At 40.8% G+C, this 16950-nt stretch overlaps 1 protein-coding gene across 2 annotated transcripts in view; it reads right to left on the bottom strand.

Moving 5' to 3' along the window:
- The window catches only part of LOC140342911 (rho guanine nucleotide exchange factor 9), a 931826-nt gene that overhangs the window by 771189 nt on the left and 143687 nt on the right, over positions 1-16950 (bottom strand). For both annotated transcript variants that reach the window (XM_072429272.1, XM_072429271.1), the window contains exon 3: positions 10479-10670. In XM_072429272.1, the coding sequence (XP_072285373.1) occupies positions 10479-10670 (192 nt within the window). The remainder of the gene's footprint in view (positions 1-10478; positions 10671-16950) is intronic.

Raw genomic sequence — 16950 nt, 5'->3', positions numbered from 1 at the left:
AACAAACCCAACATGCTCCCATGAGATGTCAAATTTCTGGGCTACCTTTTTTGCGGATATTCGCCAGTCCTAAATAATCAGCTCATTGACAGCATTGCAGGTTGCCGGGTCAGTTGAGGTTGGGGGGCGCCCACTGCGGGGCTCATCTTCAACGGTGAAATGCCCAGTCTTGAAACTAGATATGCAGGTTTTGACGGTGCTGAAGGAAGGGCACTTCTCCCCCAATGTTTATGACATCTCTGTGAATGTCCTTTGCTGACTTTCCCTGGAGAAACAAATTTCATGACGGCCCGTAACTCCAACGACGTGAAACTTGCTTGTGCCTCTGCCATCACAGCTTCTCACTAAAAGAAAAAAACAGTTTTAGGAATCACAAAGACCTGATATTTGCACAGGGACATACTAAGATATTAGGCTGTCATATGCCCCCACACTCATTTTTGTTTTTCATCTGGAAGGGAGCAAAGCCAGGAACTTCTCAGCACCCCGTTGTAATGTATATTCATTACCCCAAGCATATGGTAAAGAAATGTCAATTGAACAACTTACCTGAGATGTGCCATTCATTTATTATACTTACCACTGTATTCCCTGCTCTGAGTGGCTATGCAAAAGGACTACTGTGGGTTTCACAGCAGACGGAGCTCCTATTGTCTATAGGTTCTGGAGGCAGAAGACCTGATGCCCACCCAGTGTGCACCACTCAAAGCATAGCAAGTGCTATTGATTCTTATGTACAGAAGGAAAACAATGAATAACTTACTTAAGTCCACTTATCCTTTAAATGTAGAGTAGGACCACAGACTACAGGTATTTTTATAAAGCAACATACAGTTAGGTCCATAAATATTTGGTCAGAGACAACTTTTTTGGTTCTGTACATTACCACAAATAATTTTAAATGAAACAACTCAGATGCAGATGATCTGCAGACTTTCAGCTTTAATTCAGTGGGTTGAACAAAAAGATTGCATAAAAATGTGAGGAACTAAAGCCTTTTTTTACACAATCACTTATATATTTTGTGACACCAAGGAAGGATTGGAGGTGGAAGGGAGATATATTTGCCCAAGATTCCTCTCTTTTGAGATATATTTGCTCAAGATTCCTCTTTTATGTGAGGTATATTTGCCTAAGATTCCTATGTGAAGTAGCAAGTGGAAGACTCTCACCTGGGAGATAATTAATGGAAAAAGCACTGAGGGTGGGGATACAACAGAGTGAGGAGCTCAGTCAGTAGCTTGCCTTGGAGAGACACAGAGAGGGGTTTGTGTCAGTGCAGCTCTATTTGGAGAGAGCTCTGTTTGGAGACACAGCCAGGTGGACTGTGTGAGTGAGCTTTGCTGGAGACACAGACAGTCGGGTCTGTAAGGGAGCTCGGCTGAGAGACTCAGAAAGTCGGTCTGGGTGAGTGAGCTGAAAAGTGAGCAGAAGGTTGCTAAAAGCTTGGTTTTGAGCTGACAGTGAGAAGCCCTCCAGCTGATAGACAGGGATGTCTGATGTATAGTAAGTGCCGGACAGGCAAGGTTTTCTTCTTAACTTTTGGAGGCTTCCTGTTTCCACACATGTTTTCAGCCTTCCCTTCCACTGGGGTAGCAACTCCTTCCCCAACATGCTTCTGGGTATCCTGTTCATGAGGTTTCTTCCCTCTTTACTTGGCTTAATTTACTAAACGTTTCCCGCACCTTTTTGCAAACAGGGACAGCTTTTCCAATCTTTACTTCGCTTAATTTATTAAACTCTTCCCGCACCTTTTGGGGAACAGGGACAGCTTTTTCAATCTTTACTTCGCTTAATTTACTAAACTCTAACCGCACCTTTTGGGAAACAGGGACAGCTTTTTTAATCTTTACTTCGCCTAATTTACTAAACTCTTCCCGCACCTTTTGGGAAACAGAGACACTTTCATTGGCTTCTTTGGACTGTTCTATCTTCTCCGGGATGTCTGGAGTAAGCCCCTCAAATTCATCCATTTCCTTCTGAATTTTCTCAGTGAATTCATTTGCAGCTTTTTCCAACTGCTCTTGAAGTAGAGCCCCTCTTTTCTCTAGGACCTCAGTGGACTGTGTGCAGTGAGATATGGCACTATCGTGCTTGCTACTGTACTGGTAGGCCAAACCCCGTTGCAGAGTGCCAACTTCTTCCTCTTTCTCTTTTGTCCCTTCATCATCAGATTCAACATCTCCTTCCTCAGCCACCATTGGCTCAGCTTCTTTGTCCGGCCCTTCAGACCGTTCTTTTGTCTCAGCTGAAACAGGATCCCATCCATAAGCTTGGACTTCAATAAAAGGAAACTTTTCCCTAGCCAACACAGGCACACATTCAGCAGCTTCCATCTTAGAGGATATAGGAACACCCTCATCTGCTTGCCCCTCAGTCAGCCTGGAAGTATCCTTGTCAGCCACTAAAGGAATACTTTCTTCAACTCCAATCTCCGTTAATCTAGCGATACTTTCTATAGCCTTTACTGCACATGAGACAGGGACACTTATTTCAGCAAGCACTTCTTCACCTGAGACCACTGTACTTGGGACATCCCCTTTGGATTCCTCTGGTTTCTCAGAAGCTGCATCTGAAACAAGACTGGCAATTTTCTCTTCTTTAGACTCATCACCATCTTCCTTATTTTCCTCAAACCGCCATTCATGGACTCTGCGAGCCCGTACAGATAAGGTGACTCCCAGCCGGGCCATGATTTCTGCCTTAAGGACATTATAGTCTTGGGCCTGCTCTGCCGTTAAATAGACATGCCTTTTGCGGCTCCCCAGTCAAATAAGGCGCCAGAACCTCAGTCAATTCAGCAGCAGGGAGTTTCTCCTTTTCCACAATCTTTTCAAACACCGACAGATAAGCCTCTATGTCGTCATCTGGGGTTATTTTTTCAAGCCGCGGTGCACTGCCTTTTTTACATTCAGAGTCCCAGATAACTCCTCCATTTTCCTTGACTGCGCTGACACCCTCTGCCCCAGGACTGTGACCTGTTCCAGCAACAGACGGTTGGTTTCCCGCTGGGCAGCACTGACCTGCACTAAATGCTTTAATAGCTCCTCCATGTCATAAGCAGGTTACGGAGTCCAAAAAAAAAAAATGTATGCAGCCATTACCCTTAGCAACCAGTGTGCCCGCATCCTCCACCATATGTGGGGATTAGCTGGAGAAATGGTAGGCAACTAGCAGGACTGGATGCCAAATCAGAGTTTATTGCAAAAAAAACAACAACAAAAATCATCCCAAGAGGAAGGCTTAACGTCATAAAGGTAAAAATCAAGCACTTATCTTCAGCTGCCCCGTGTTTATAATAGTCCATTTTCAAATATGGAGAAAAACTAGAGTCACCTTGTCTGTAAGAGTCTTGTCTCTCTCTCTTTCTGTGGAACACTGTGGAGCTGCATGCTCTCAAACCCTCTCCATTAGGGCCTTTTCCTCTTCCGCGCACAGAGCCCCCTGTCTGTGTCTCCAGATCTGTCTGTGTCTCCAACACAGTCACTCACATAGGCCACCTGCCTGTGTCTCCAGCACATCACCTCCCCTGACTGAGTTCCTGGCTCTATGTTATATCTCCACCCTCAGTGCTTCCACATCAATTATCTCCCAGGTGAGAGTCCTCCACCTGCTACTTCCCACAGGATAGGAATCCTGTGCAAATATCTCTACTCTCTAGTACCTTTCCTGCTGGTTGCCTACAATAGATATAGATATATTATAGAAAGATCGAAGGTTATTACTTAGCTTTTGGGAGGCTCAACACACACACACACACACACAAACCAAATTACCTGTATTCTTCTCCAAGCTTCTCTGCAGTGGATCAACGACCTCCTCCTGTAGATGGTGATCTAATGAAAACAAATGAAATAGAGTGAGCTTGACTCTAACCCAAGTTTATTTGAATTGATCGGTTCACCACAAATCTAACCACAAACCATACCACTCCCAGAGCCAAAAATGTGGCTGTGTGGTTAAAAGCATGATTAGAGACACGTGCACAATGTCAAACAAGATATACCATGAAGGTTCATCTTACCAGGAGGAAGCCCAGTGTCATCTCGATGCGGAGTGACATCCTCATCATCCACAAAACCCCGAGCACAGAGGGCAGGAGGGGACTGCTGCGTCTCAGGGCGTACTATTGTAAAAAAAAATTAAATACACACATTGTTGATGCAAGTCAAAAGAAAGTAAAAATACACTAAAGAGGTAGTTTAAAAAAAATGATCTCATATTTCACCCTAAACATAAATAAGTAAAAACACAATGCTATTTTGTTCTCAATGCTAATGACTAAACTGTTGCAATCCCACAAAAATGCAAAAATCAATTCACATTGGTAATTAGGTAATGTAAAATGAATGAACTTACATGGTTACCAAGCATCGGAGTCATCCCGGTAATCCACCCTACCACCGTTTCTGGCCCAATGAATGGCAACACCAATCTTTCGTACTCCCGGAGACGCTGCACAAGATGTTCAGGATAGGTCCCACTCCTTCCAGCCTCTGTGCCCAGGAGCCTTTTGACGTGTCTATGATCTAAGATGTCACTCACACATTGTTGACACTGGGTAATGGTCCGTTGTGTGCTGCCCACTGCATTTACACTCCTGGCAATTTCCTCCCAGAGTCCCTGCCTTACAGCATGGGAGGTCTGGGAGTGCAAGCCCCCACGGAGTCGTAGAAAATGTTGTACGTAGGACTCCATGAGGGCTGCATTTTTCTCAGGAGTGAAGCTGGTTGCCTTGGAAGCAGAATCCCTGGTCCGGCTCAAACTGGCTGAAGTGCCAGGTTGAGGGGCCAGGGGCCCAGATGTTACTTGGCCAGCTTCACCGAGCAACCTAGCTGGCCTGAGGGAGCTGCCTGTTGGTCTATAGACTGAAGACCCTGGGGTGGTGGTGGTGGTGGGGCCGGCAGCAGCGACAGTGGTGGTGGTGGCCATTCTCCTTGGCTTCATGTTACTAGAAAGAAAAAAAAAAAAGAGTTATGGGACAACACAACAAAAACATTTTTTGGAGGAATAAAGTAAATGGTGTATTCTTACTTTTCGTTTTCTTTAGCAGCCTTCTGGTTTGTGTGTTCTTTTTTTTGTCTTTGTAAAGTTTTGGTTTGCATGCAGAATGGCTAAGAAGCTCTGTGCAAATGTATAGGAATACAGTACGTGCGCACGTTTGTGCGCACGTTCATGTGAACTTAAATGTGCGCCGGGGCGAGAATTTTGCTTGTTGTCGTCATGGAGCAGGATTTAGAAGTAGACTTGCTCTTCACTACTGCTGTTGTGGCATTAAACACAACGCTGCCTCCTACTGCAGAGGAGGAGCAGCAACAACAACAACCACAGGAGCAAGCTTCTACTTTGCGACGCGTCCGGGAGCCACGCATTTTCTTGGAGCGTAGCCGCCATGAGACTATACGTGACCAGGATGTCAAAAGGCGTTTCCGCCTGTCTCGCCATGTCATCCGACCTGTACAGCTTGCTGGAAGATAAAATTACTCCAAAAACCAAGAGAAGCCAGGCAATGCCAGGAATGACCAGGCTCTTAGCCACTCTGTATATTTTAGGAAGGGTTCCTTTCAAACCTCGGCCTTAATTTGTGGACTAAGCCAGCCTACAGTTTCCAGGGTTTTTATGAAGGTCATCAATGCCATTGTGGACCTTGTCCCACTATATATTCACTTCCCTCAAACACCTCAGGAGTGGAGGAAGGTAAAGGTGGATTTCTTCAGGCGAGCGGGATTTCCTAATGTTGTGGGGGCCATCGATGACACTCATGTGGTAATTCAGGCCCCTAAATTGCAGGAAATCGCCTTTCGCAACCGGAAGCGATATCATTCGCTGAATGTACAAATAGTCTGTGATGCCAACAGGAAAATCATGAGTGCACGCACAGGTTTCCCAGGATCATGCCATGATGCCTATATCCTGCGTCAGACAGCCCTCTACCGAAAATTCATCTCTGGAGAAATGCCTGAGGGCTGGTTAATAGGTAATGTATAATGTTGTTACTGTAATACAACTAACAATAGTCAAATCCTAAAGACACCTATTATGTTGCTATGTCCCACTGCATTGTCAGAATGCCAGGCTATGACCTATATTGTATATGTCATATTTTGTGCTAACGTCTAAATTAGCAAATAGTTTATAAATATTGTACAATATTGGGAGCATGGGGGAAGAACTAACTTTCAGATATTCCCGGAAGCCCTAGTTTAATTACTATTTTCACAGCTCACAGTACTTCAGTGTGGTAGTCAGTAGTAACAAAGTCTCCTAACAACCAAAAAGCAATAAAGTGACCGAAGAGCACAACCCTTAGCGACCTTTGTAAAAAAAACTCTAGTGTTACACTGCATTCACAGAACACTTACTATACCATGAACTAACATGTAATATGTTTGTCTTTTTACAGCTGACAAAGGATACGGGCAGCTCCCGTGGCTTATGACACCTGTGCGTCACTCCCGGTTTGAAGCAGAGCATAATTACAACAAGGCTCTGCATAAAAGCCGGGGGGTTGTGGAGCAAACCATCGGGCTGCTAAAAGCACGGTTTCTGTGCTTGGCGCAGCACGGTGGTGAGCTCCTGCACTCGCCATGCTGCGTCCTACATAACAAGTGCCTGCACTATGGTGATACCTGGGACATTTCAGAGGAACTCGAGCCAGAGGTGCACCAACATCCTGCCTCTGGCTCCCAAAGCACAGCAGAGGGACGTCGAGTCAGAGCTGAACTGATCACTAATGTCTTTACGCGTGAGTATTTCCATATGTTTACAATGCATGGATTACATATTTCAGCACATTATGTTTAGGTTACAAACCAACCGAGTTGAAGACATAGAAAGCACACTTTAATTGTTTGGGAAATGAAATAGCAGACATATTTGTGTAAGAGCTGGACCTTTATGTGACACTTTACAAAAATGAAAGTCTGCAGTTCAACTGCATCTGAGTTGTTTCATTTAAAATTAATTGTGGTAATGTACAGAACCAAAATTAGAAAAAAGTTGTCCAAATATTCATGGACCTAACTGTATGTAACTTTCAGCAAACATTACTAGATGTGAATCAATCACATCAATCAATGCACCCAGAAAATTTACTTGCGGTGAATGTTTTGCGTTCTAAACTCCTTACTAAACTCCATACTCCTTTCTAAAACACTCGACAGGCAGATGTTACTGTGTAAATTATAAGGGCTCCCGGACTTACAAGAGGTAAGAGACAAATATACTCTGTAATAACCCAAATTGTCATAAGGTTTGTTGCATTAAACAACTTTTTTTATATTCACAGTTCGCCCCTTCTCTTCACAAGCCAAACTAAATTCTATATGAAAACCACCCCATCTGCTTTTTATAAATATGTGATCCCTTGGTCACAACCAAATTGAATTGAGTGGAAAGAAATGAAAAAAAATGCTCTGATTTTAAAGAAACCACAGTATACACAGTATTGAGTGTTGTCCGCCTTCCTACAGCCATACAAAATACCCATGTGGTTCTGAAAAAAAGAATGGTATTTGCACTGATATATTTGAATAACAAAAAAAAAAGTAATGCTGCTAAACGGGACAAGGGAGGTTTATACACAATAACTACTATTTACTTTTAGTTTAAATCTATTCAGTGGCAGTATATAAATAAGGTTTCCTTTGTCTGATCATAGGTAAGCCTTTTCAAGGTTAAGATATCATTATTTCAAACTGTGTCCAAACTATTATCCAGAGTATATTCTAAATGGTTTCTGATTTGCCAAAGAGATACACACCTGTTGCTTTATTAGGTACATCTTGCTACTACTAGGTTGGATCCCCTTTTTTAACCTTAGAATTTGCCTTTAGCTGTAATTCTTCATGGTATAGATTCAACAAGGTGCTTGTTGTGGCGGCCATTTGAGTACAATGAACTAATCGTTATGCTCAAGAAACCAGTTTGAGAAAATGTTAGCTTTGTGATAAAGCACATTCTCTCCTGCTGGAACTTGCCATTAGAAGATAGATATACTGTGGCCATAAAGGGACAAACATGATCAGCAATAACTATAAGGTACGTTGTCACATTTAAACAATATCTAACTGGTACTAAAGGACCAGAGTCATCGGCCCAGGAAATGTTTTTCCAAACTTTTTATTCTATTTTGGTAAGTCTCTAAATTGTAGCCTCTGATGCCTGTTCTTAGCTGACAGGAGTGGCAACTGGTCTGGTTTCCTACTGCTGTAGCCCATGTGCTTCAAGGTTTGACTTCAAGGTGTGCATTCAGAGATGCCCTTCCTCATATCTAATGAGTGGTTATTTGAGTTATTGTTTTTTCTCTATCAGCTTAAACCAGTTGGGCCATCCTTCTCTGACAAAAATACTTTTTCACCCAGTGACTTACCACTCTCTGGATATTTTCCTTTTTTCTGACTATTCGCTCTAAAACCTAGAGATAGTTATGTATAAAAATCCTAGAAGATCAGCAATTAAATACTTAGACCAGCCCACCTAACAACAACCATGCCACATTCAGTAACTTAATCACCTTTGTGCCTTATTATGGTGCTCCGTTTGTCATGTGATTGGTTGATTGGATATTGGTTCTAATAAGCAGTTTAACAGGTGTATCTAAAAGTGGCTGGTGAATGTAATTCCTCCAGTCTATCCTAGTCCTTATTTAATCCTGGTTACCTATGCCACATCCATCCTCCATCCTTTAAATACTGTAGGTATTGGGGTGTATTACACACAAAAGATGAAGGATCAAGGCTCCTTTATTGCATCATTAAAGCAAGCTCACTGCTTATACAGTACAATAAAACATTTCTGTCCATGCAACAACCAATAATCATCCATTATTCTTATAAAATGTATTCATGTTTAAAAAGTAAGCACATCTGCGCCCTATAACAAATGATTATAAATCTCACCCAACAATACTGAACTTCACTGCACGTTCACTGTATTGAAACTTAGGTACCAGTAAGAAATACTGCCACCAAAGCTTCCAAAACTGAGGACTGCACAAGGTAGTGGCTTTCTCTAGGTACAGCATTTTAGTTGATAACCAGAGAGAATCAGAATGTATTCTTTACTCTGTGCTTTCATGCTCATATGCTAGCATTCCATAATTCATGAAAAGTGTTATAGCATTAGAGCATATGAAATGTTTTTTTTGTGTACAGGAGCAGCTGTAGCTAGGTCATTCTTCTACTCATAAATCTACTCTGGTATTTACCAATGTTTGAAAATGGCCTAGGCAGTTACAGCAAAGCATTGGTTGCTGTGGGTGGCAGGATACGTACTCCACCCCAGCAAAGGATCCCACAGTTCCATTTGTCAAGCCTTTATATAATGACTGTTTGTAAAATCATCTTTGGTGAGTTTAGCTGTATTTATTTGAAATATTATAGAATCACCATGCATCCCCCAGCTATTCCTGTGTTAAACCTTTTTCCCAAATTAAAAAAGTACCTTCAAATTGAGCACACGGTTTCTGGGGGACTTGCAAAGCAAACAAGCATCAAAGATCCTACTTTAATTTGACTGAATTTGCCTTATCAGCAGAAACTGGACCAGTTTTAAGCAATCTAACTGGAAGGCTTCACAGTTTGTCTGCCGGTACTTATTCCAAGAAAGGCTATGCTCATTATATTTTAAGTCACGAGTGACTTTATCCCAAAGGTTAAGAAAAATAGACTAAAGGTATATATTTAAAAAAGAAGAAAGAAAGAAAGAGGCCAGGGGTGGTAAAATTTATATAAAAAAACATGAGCCCTGGAAAAGTTAAAAGGAAAACCTTGCAAAAATGTAGAGTGCCATGTGGGATAACACCCACTTAATGCAGACAGGTAAAGTGAACCTGTACTCAATGATCAGTCTAAACAGAAAAAAATGGGATGAAATAGAAAAAACAAAGGCTAAACAACTTACTTCAATTTCTATTTCATATATTTGCAAATATCTGTACAGCCACACATCATGACAATATTTTATAATATATTTGATTTTTTTTTTTTGTAGTGTAGTCCCTAATCCCAGCCTTAAGGTACAATATAGAAAGCACTACCTTCCAGTCTACTCCTGCAGCAGGAGGATGCAGCTTACTATCTTGGCCATTACTTGGCCATAAGCTCTTCCATGCACGCTTGTTAATTGATCCCTACCTTGCCTTCCTTCTCACAGCACGTTAATTTGAATACAGAACCTCCTTGCAGGTTAGAAGGCATTTAACTAATATAGCTCCATTCTTTAAAGTGACTGGCCTAGGAAACTGAAGGCTGCATTACTACGCAGTGCTTGCACCGAGACTGTGTTTACAGAAGAGCACCCCAGTACCTATGAATTCAGCACCTATGGTGGTGTACAAAAGGGAAAAAACTGATTTCTTAAAGTCTTTGAGTAAACTCCTGGTTTTCCTTTTTTTGTACCCTTGGTCCCTGCCAGGGTCTGCTAATCCGTAACAAGCAGATTATCATAATGAGACAACATTTTTTTATTTCTTTTACCTCACAGATATCCTTCAAGTGCTTGATGTAATGTCTTTCTGTGCTCATGATTTCATTGATGACATTGGCTCTCATCTGATCCTGGTTCTGGAGGGTCCTGCCAATACATAAGCAGTTGGAACTTGGCTCCAAATGCCCATTTTGCACTTCGCTGGTGCCCTCCTCCACTCCATCTTCCTGGTTTACCCAGAGCTGTAAAGAAAGACAACAATAAACCTTTTTGTAGTAATCTTGGAAAATAGTACCATTTGTCAAAAAAAGGATAGGATATCAGTAATAAAGGTATACACACTTACCTGGCCCATGTCTGTATTAATACTGGCAGATTTGATGAAAAGTGTGGAGGTCAGATGCAACATGTATAGTTAAGGCAACAGGGAATGTATAGAACTTTGAAGAGTGGAAGTATTTCCCAACTGCCATTTTTCTTGGCAACACTCCCATTTTTCTACTTTTTGGTTTCTTTAGATCATTGTAATGGCAATAGCAAAACAAAAATACACTACCACTAATCACTGTTATAGCATTGTGTTCACAGTAAAGCTATTCTGTTCTAGATGTAATAAAATATACTGCATACACTATATATTCAGTAAAGTACCAATTTTCATCTGGAAATATTTTTTTTCTTCCTCTAAATACTGATGAAAAAACACAAGAGGTCACTTTGCAAGCCATATTCTTCTCCCAAAATAATGAGCTGCTTCTTACATGTTTCATGGTGTTGCAAAGGCTGCACCATCTTCTACTATTAATATAATACTGTAGTTGTTGGAAAGCTCTTAATGGGAAGTAGTTTCATTTCAAAGAAGGAACAATCAGTCTTTTTCTTTAAACAGAGTAAGCCCATCTGTGCTGCATATTCCTGCTAGACCCACTCAACACATACAATGGCTTTCTAGTGCAGTGCCAACCCACAAGACAAGGGGTCAACAAACGTCACATCTGAATTATAAGTAGAACTAACTAAAAGAAAATCTGTAGGAGAAACATTTAGAGTCATGTTGGTTGGCTGGTGATCTATAGTTCCAATACCTCCCTAACCAATAACCACTAAGAAGCAGTGTGTTCAGGTAATACCATGAAATAATCAAGTTACACAGGACAGATTGGGAAGGGCAGGAATATATGCAGTATCTTACAAATATATTGGCATGTACAACAGTTCATGTATGTACTGGCATATGATAATTGTCATGCAGAAAGTGCTTTTTAAATGCATCTAATGCAAGCATATATGGCAAGATCTTTTCTCAGAGGATACAACATTAGCTAAAACAGTCAATCTTTTTATCTACAATAAGACAAATGCTAATTCATCAGAATTTACACTAGCTATAAATTTTATTGGGCAGCTTTAAACTTATAGCAACTGACAGGCTATGCTGACACTTCTTATTCAACATGGACTGCTGGGACAGTGCAGCAGTAATTGCATATATATATATATATATATATATATATATATACACATACACACACACACACAAAATGGCAGAGCAGTTAACAGATAGCTGCACTTATATAATACACGATAAGCAAAGGAAAAGTTCTTACTGCATCATGGAACTATGAAACCCTATCTTCTACTTCTAGCCTCATACACTAACCAAAAAAAAGACAATAATGAAAATGCCTTATTGATTCATGTCAAGTGCAAATGTTAAGTTATTTTGAAAAACAAAAACACACTTCTTTTTTTGGAACACATTTTTTAAATAAATATTATAGTGTGTGTGTGTGTATATCTCTGTCTTTTTCTCTGTGTGTGTATCTCTCTGTCGGTGTGTGTGTGTGTGTTTTTCTGTCTGTGTGTATGTTTGTGAATCTTTGTATGTGTATCTCTTTCTCTCTGTGTGTGTGTGTGTGTATCTCCGTCTGTGTGTGCGTATCTCTGTCTATAAGTGTGTGTATGTATCCCTGTGTCTATCTGTGTGTGTGTATATCTCTGTGTCTGTACCTCTGTCTGTGTGTGTGTGTGTGTCTGTGTATATCCCTGCCTCTGTGTGTATTTCTGTCTGCGTGTGTGTATTGTGAGGGGTTATGCTCAGGATCGCCTTTGCTGGGGTCAAAGGACAGTTGTCTCGTTCATCCAACTCAGATTACACACTGAGGTATCAGCCAGGTTTATTGAAGGTTGCAGATACAATAACAAAAACAGCAAAAGAAAACCTTGCCTGTCCGGCATTTACTATACATCAGACGTCCCTGTCAGCTCAAAACCAAGCTTTCAGCAACCTTTTACTCACTTTTGAGCTCACTCACACAGATCGACTGTGTGCGTCTCCAAACAGAGGTCCCTCACACAGAACATCTGTCTGTGTCTCCAGCAGAGCTCCTCACACGGAACCCCTATCTGTGTCTCTCCAAACAGAGCTCTCTCACACAGTCCACCTGTCTGTGTCTCCAAACAGAGCTGAACTACTGACTGAGCTCCTGGCTCTATGTTATATCCCCACCCTCAGTGCTTCTTCATTAATTATCTCACAGGTGAGAGTCTTCCACCTGCTACTTCACACAGGAGAGGAATCTTGGGCAAATAACTTCCCATAAAAGAGGAATCCTGGGCAAATATATCTCTTCCACCTCCAATCCTGCCTTGGTGTCACAGTATGTATCTTTGTGTGTATCCCTGTCTATAAGTGTGTGCCTGTGTATATCTCTGTCTGCGTGTGTATCTCTATCCCTGTCTGTATATGTGTGTGTCTGTTTATCTGTCTCTGTGTATGTGTGCGTATCTCTGTGTGTCAGTGTCTGCGTATATCTTTGTGTGTGTGGATCTCTGTCTGTGTGTGAGTGTATCTCTGTCTGTACCCGTGTGTGTGTGTGTGTGTATCTGTGTTTGTGCGTCTGTAAATCACTGTCTTTGTGGCTGTGTGTGTCTGTATCTCTGTCTGTGTCGGTGTGTGTGTGTGTATGTCTCTGTCAGGGTGTGTGTATATCTCTGTCGGGGTGTGTGTGTGTGTGTGTGTGTGTGTGTATCTCTGTCAGTAGTATGTACTTTTCGTCAAACTAAAAGTGACAGGTCGACATGCCCTTTCCCGCCCATAATACCTCCCACATCCCTCCCATCTCCAGCCTACCACCCTCCCCCTAGCCCTCCTATATTTCACCCACTCTCCACCCATTCACCGACCCCCTCCCTCTAGTAACATAATAACAAGAGATTATTAACCCCACAGGTGCTGGAAAACTAACATGCTTACAAGAGATAATTAACCCCACAGGTGCTGGAAAACTAACATGCTTACAAGAGATAATTAAAAACTAACATGCTTACAAGATATAATTAACCCCACAAGTGCTGGAAAACTAACATGCTTACAGGAGATAATTAACCCCAAATGTGCTGGAAAACTAACATGCTTACAAGAGATAATTAACCCCACAGGTGCTGGAAAACTAACATGCTTACAAGAGATAATTAACCCCACAAGTGCTGAAAAACTAACATGCTATATATATTTGTAATGTTTGTTTTTAATTAGTTACATTGTTGCAGCCCCTGTTGGCATGTGATTCACACAGCTATCATTTTAAAATTGGTAGTGTGTTGAAAGTTGTAAAACAGACTGTTTGTATTCCTACAGTCTATAATATTTTGCCGCATTTACACTTTACAATTTTTACGATTATGGTTATTAAGGAAAAATATATAATATTTTGTACAAGAGCGGCAAAACAGACTGTGTAACAGATTGTCATTACTGATAACTGTGTTTAAGGTAAAAATACATAATATTTTGTTTGAAAGATTTTTGTAACTATCAACAGATAGTAATTATTATAATTTTATGATTTATTGGTATTATTTTATACATATTTATTTGTACACAGTCTTTTAGTTTCATGCACAGACAATTAGTTTCATGCACATAAGATAGCAAGCTAACACTTCTTTTTTGTAACGTTTATGATTCATATTTTTCTAACTGCTTGATCATTTTCCACGCTCTTTATGTATTTTAACGTTTTATGAAATAAAAAAATTATAATATGCTTTTACCAATTTTTTATCAACAACCGCTTATTATGTTTATTATTCAATCATTAATATCTTTAAATATTTTATTTTAAAACAGATAATTTTAGACTTTAGTTATTCATATTTTGCAACAATGAATGTAGTTTACGCCGCTCAAAAATGTTTTATAGATGTCCTATTACAATGATAACGCAATGTTACGATGATAATGCAATGTTATCGGATTCTCAAATGCTGTTGTGTGATGTTATTCCTGAAACACCCGTGTCATACCCCAAAAATGCACAACTCTTTCAGACGGCCTGTGGAGATAACACTTTGCTGATCCTTTCAGACGAGTCTGCGCTTCGACATCTCAAATGACCGGTAAGGGCTGCCGATGTATACATAATAACAGTATTGATGTTTCTTATTATATATTGCTCGTGATAATGTTCCCACGTTCTAATTTTAGGAGCTAGCGTTGATAACGTTCTAAGGACTGTGAGTAGGGCAACGACTATAGAAAATAACATGTCTTCAGACACGGTGGCGTTGGACACGCGCAATTCTGAATACCGCAAGCGGCTATAGGAGAATGCGCTGCCAGCCATTATCTGACAACACCAACGACCACCAAATTAGATTAAGAGCTTGAGCGGTCTAAAGCAGGTAAGACACAATGGGTCCTATCTGTGTTGTTGATGTAGTCTAATGTTAAATGTCTGCTTTAATTCTAATGCTCTTTTTAAAACCCACAGTAAAGAAAAGAAAAATATATCCCTCAGATGCGCCTAGAGGCCGTGCAAAGAAAACACAGATGAACGGTAGGACGCTCTGGCTTTCTCTGCAATAAAGGTGTTGATAGCTATAAATGTTTATCGCTTGTGATAATGTTCTCATGTCCTAATTTTAGTGGACGAGTGAGCGTCGCACCGATTATGAAAAATACAGGCCCGATCAAGCTCCAGGAGATCAGAACCGTTATCACCGATATCCGAAATTATTGATCAAAAACTGAGATCTCCACAGGATGGTGAGACAGCATGCATTATAAACGACATTTCAGGTTTTTGCCAAACACCATGCAGCAGCACATCCACACCTGTTGTTGACACACATCCTTTGAATAGACGAATCGCATTCATACGCCAGAGGACCATTATTTGCATGGCTGCACACAGCAGACACGTATCTGCAATTGCTCACATGAGTCACTTATTAGCAATTGTTCATCATGCTGGGAAGAAAATACGTACAGAGCACTGAGTTCTCTCGGGCGGTGCAATGACAAAATGTTACGTGTTGCAAATTTTGTAAAATGTTGTGTGAGAGACTCTATGCTTTTAGCGTTTAACAGCCCTAACAAAATTAACGCCCAGCAAATACATAATGCTCATGAAAAATACACAAAGCTAATTAGACATATTGATGCTATTGAAAAAGAGATGGCACGTAAGATTTGACTAAAAATGATTGGCGGAGCAAGTCTCTTAAAAAAAAAAAAAAAATACCGGTGAGAGAAAGATCTAGAAAATTAAACAGGCTATAAAAATTTACTTTGCGGCTAAGCGGTCTAAAAATGTTAGGAAATAAAGGAGGCGCCATTGTATCAAAACGATTACGCCGTCATGCTCCCGCAACGAGCAAACACCACACAGGTCACAAACGCACCGTCTACCGACCGTGCAAACAGACCGCTTTTGCGCAAATCACAGGCATCAATCTGACCATTCGCCCGGGCATACAGACGTTACAAACGAGCACTCTGAAGACCTTGACGATAGAACAGTTTATTTAGAGCATGTTTTTCATCAACAGCGTGACTTAGTGAATTTTAATAGTTCGCTGTACAATGATCACTTTAGATTTGTTAATCTGGATGCCATTCGTTCATTTGTTGGTGCTGTTGATGCAATACACGCTGCTGTACAATCATTGTTAGATCAGGTTTTACGGGATACAGAACCGGGTGATTTTATACAGTTGAGACTAGATGGTGGTGAGACGTTTGACTCTGTTTTTTCATCAAAACAGTCTAGAGAGGGGTTTAGCGCTGAAACATTTTTGAACAATATCGCTAATGCTTTACAGAGCAACGCTAAATGCATAGCAGGTAATTCTCTTAACCACCTAGCCGTTAAGCCCGACCTTCGTACGGGCAAAAAAAAAAGGCTAGGATGGTCTACAATTTAAAAAAAAAAAAAATCATGAAAAACAGTGGATCACTTTTGGTACAGAAATCTAGACCTCAGTGTAACGCTCAGGTGGTTAAACTTGTTGTTATTGTTATTAGGAACCGTCGTGGGGGTACCAGAAGGTGTCTGGGGGCAGTTATGTATAGTCGGATAGTTGGTTATAAAAAAAAAAACATTTGTATGATTTTAACAACTACAACACTAATGTATGCCTGGCCGCTAGTGTGTACGCTATTTTGGAAGGTGCAGATGTAAGTGATGCAGTGTTGCTAGATAAGGCCCAGCAGTTGCACAAATATTTGCAATTACC

This window comes from Pyxicephalus adspersus, chromosome W, assembly GCF_032062135.1.
Source record: "Pyxicephalus adspersus chromosome W, UCB_Pads_2.0, whole genome shotgun sequence".
Lineage (NCBI taxonomy): Eukaryota > Metazoa > Chordata > Amphibia > Anura > Pyxicephalidae > Pyxicephalus > Pyxicephalus adspersus.
This window is presented reverse-complemented; position numbering and strand designations above follow the sequence as displayed.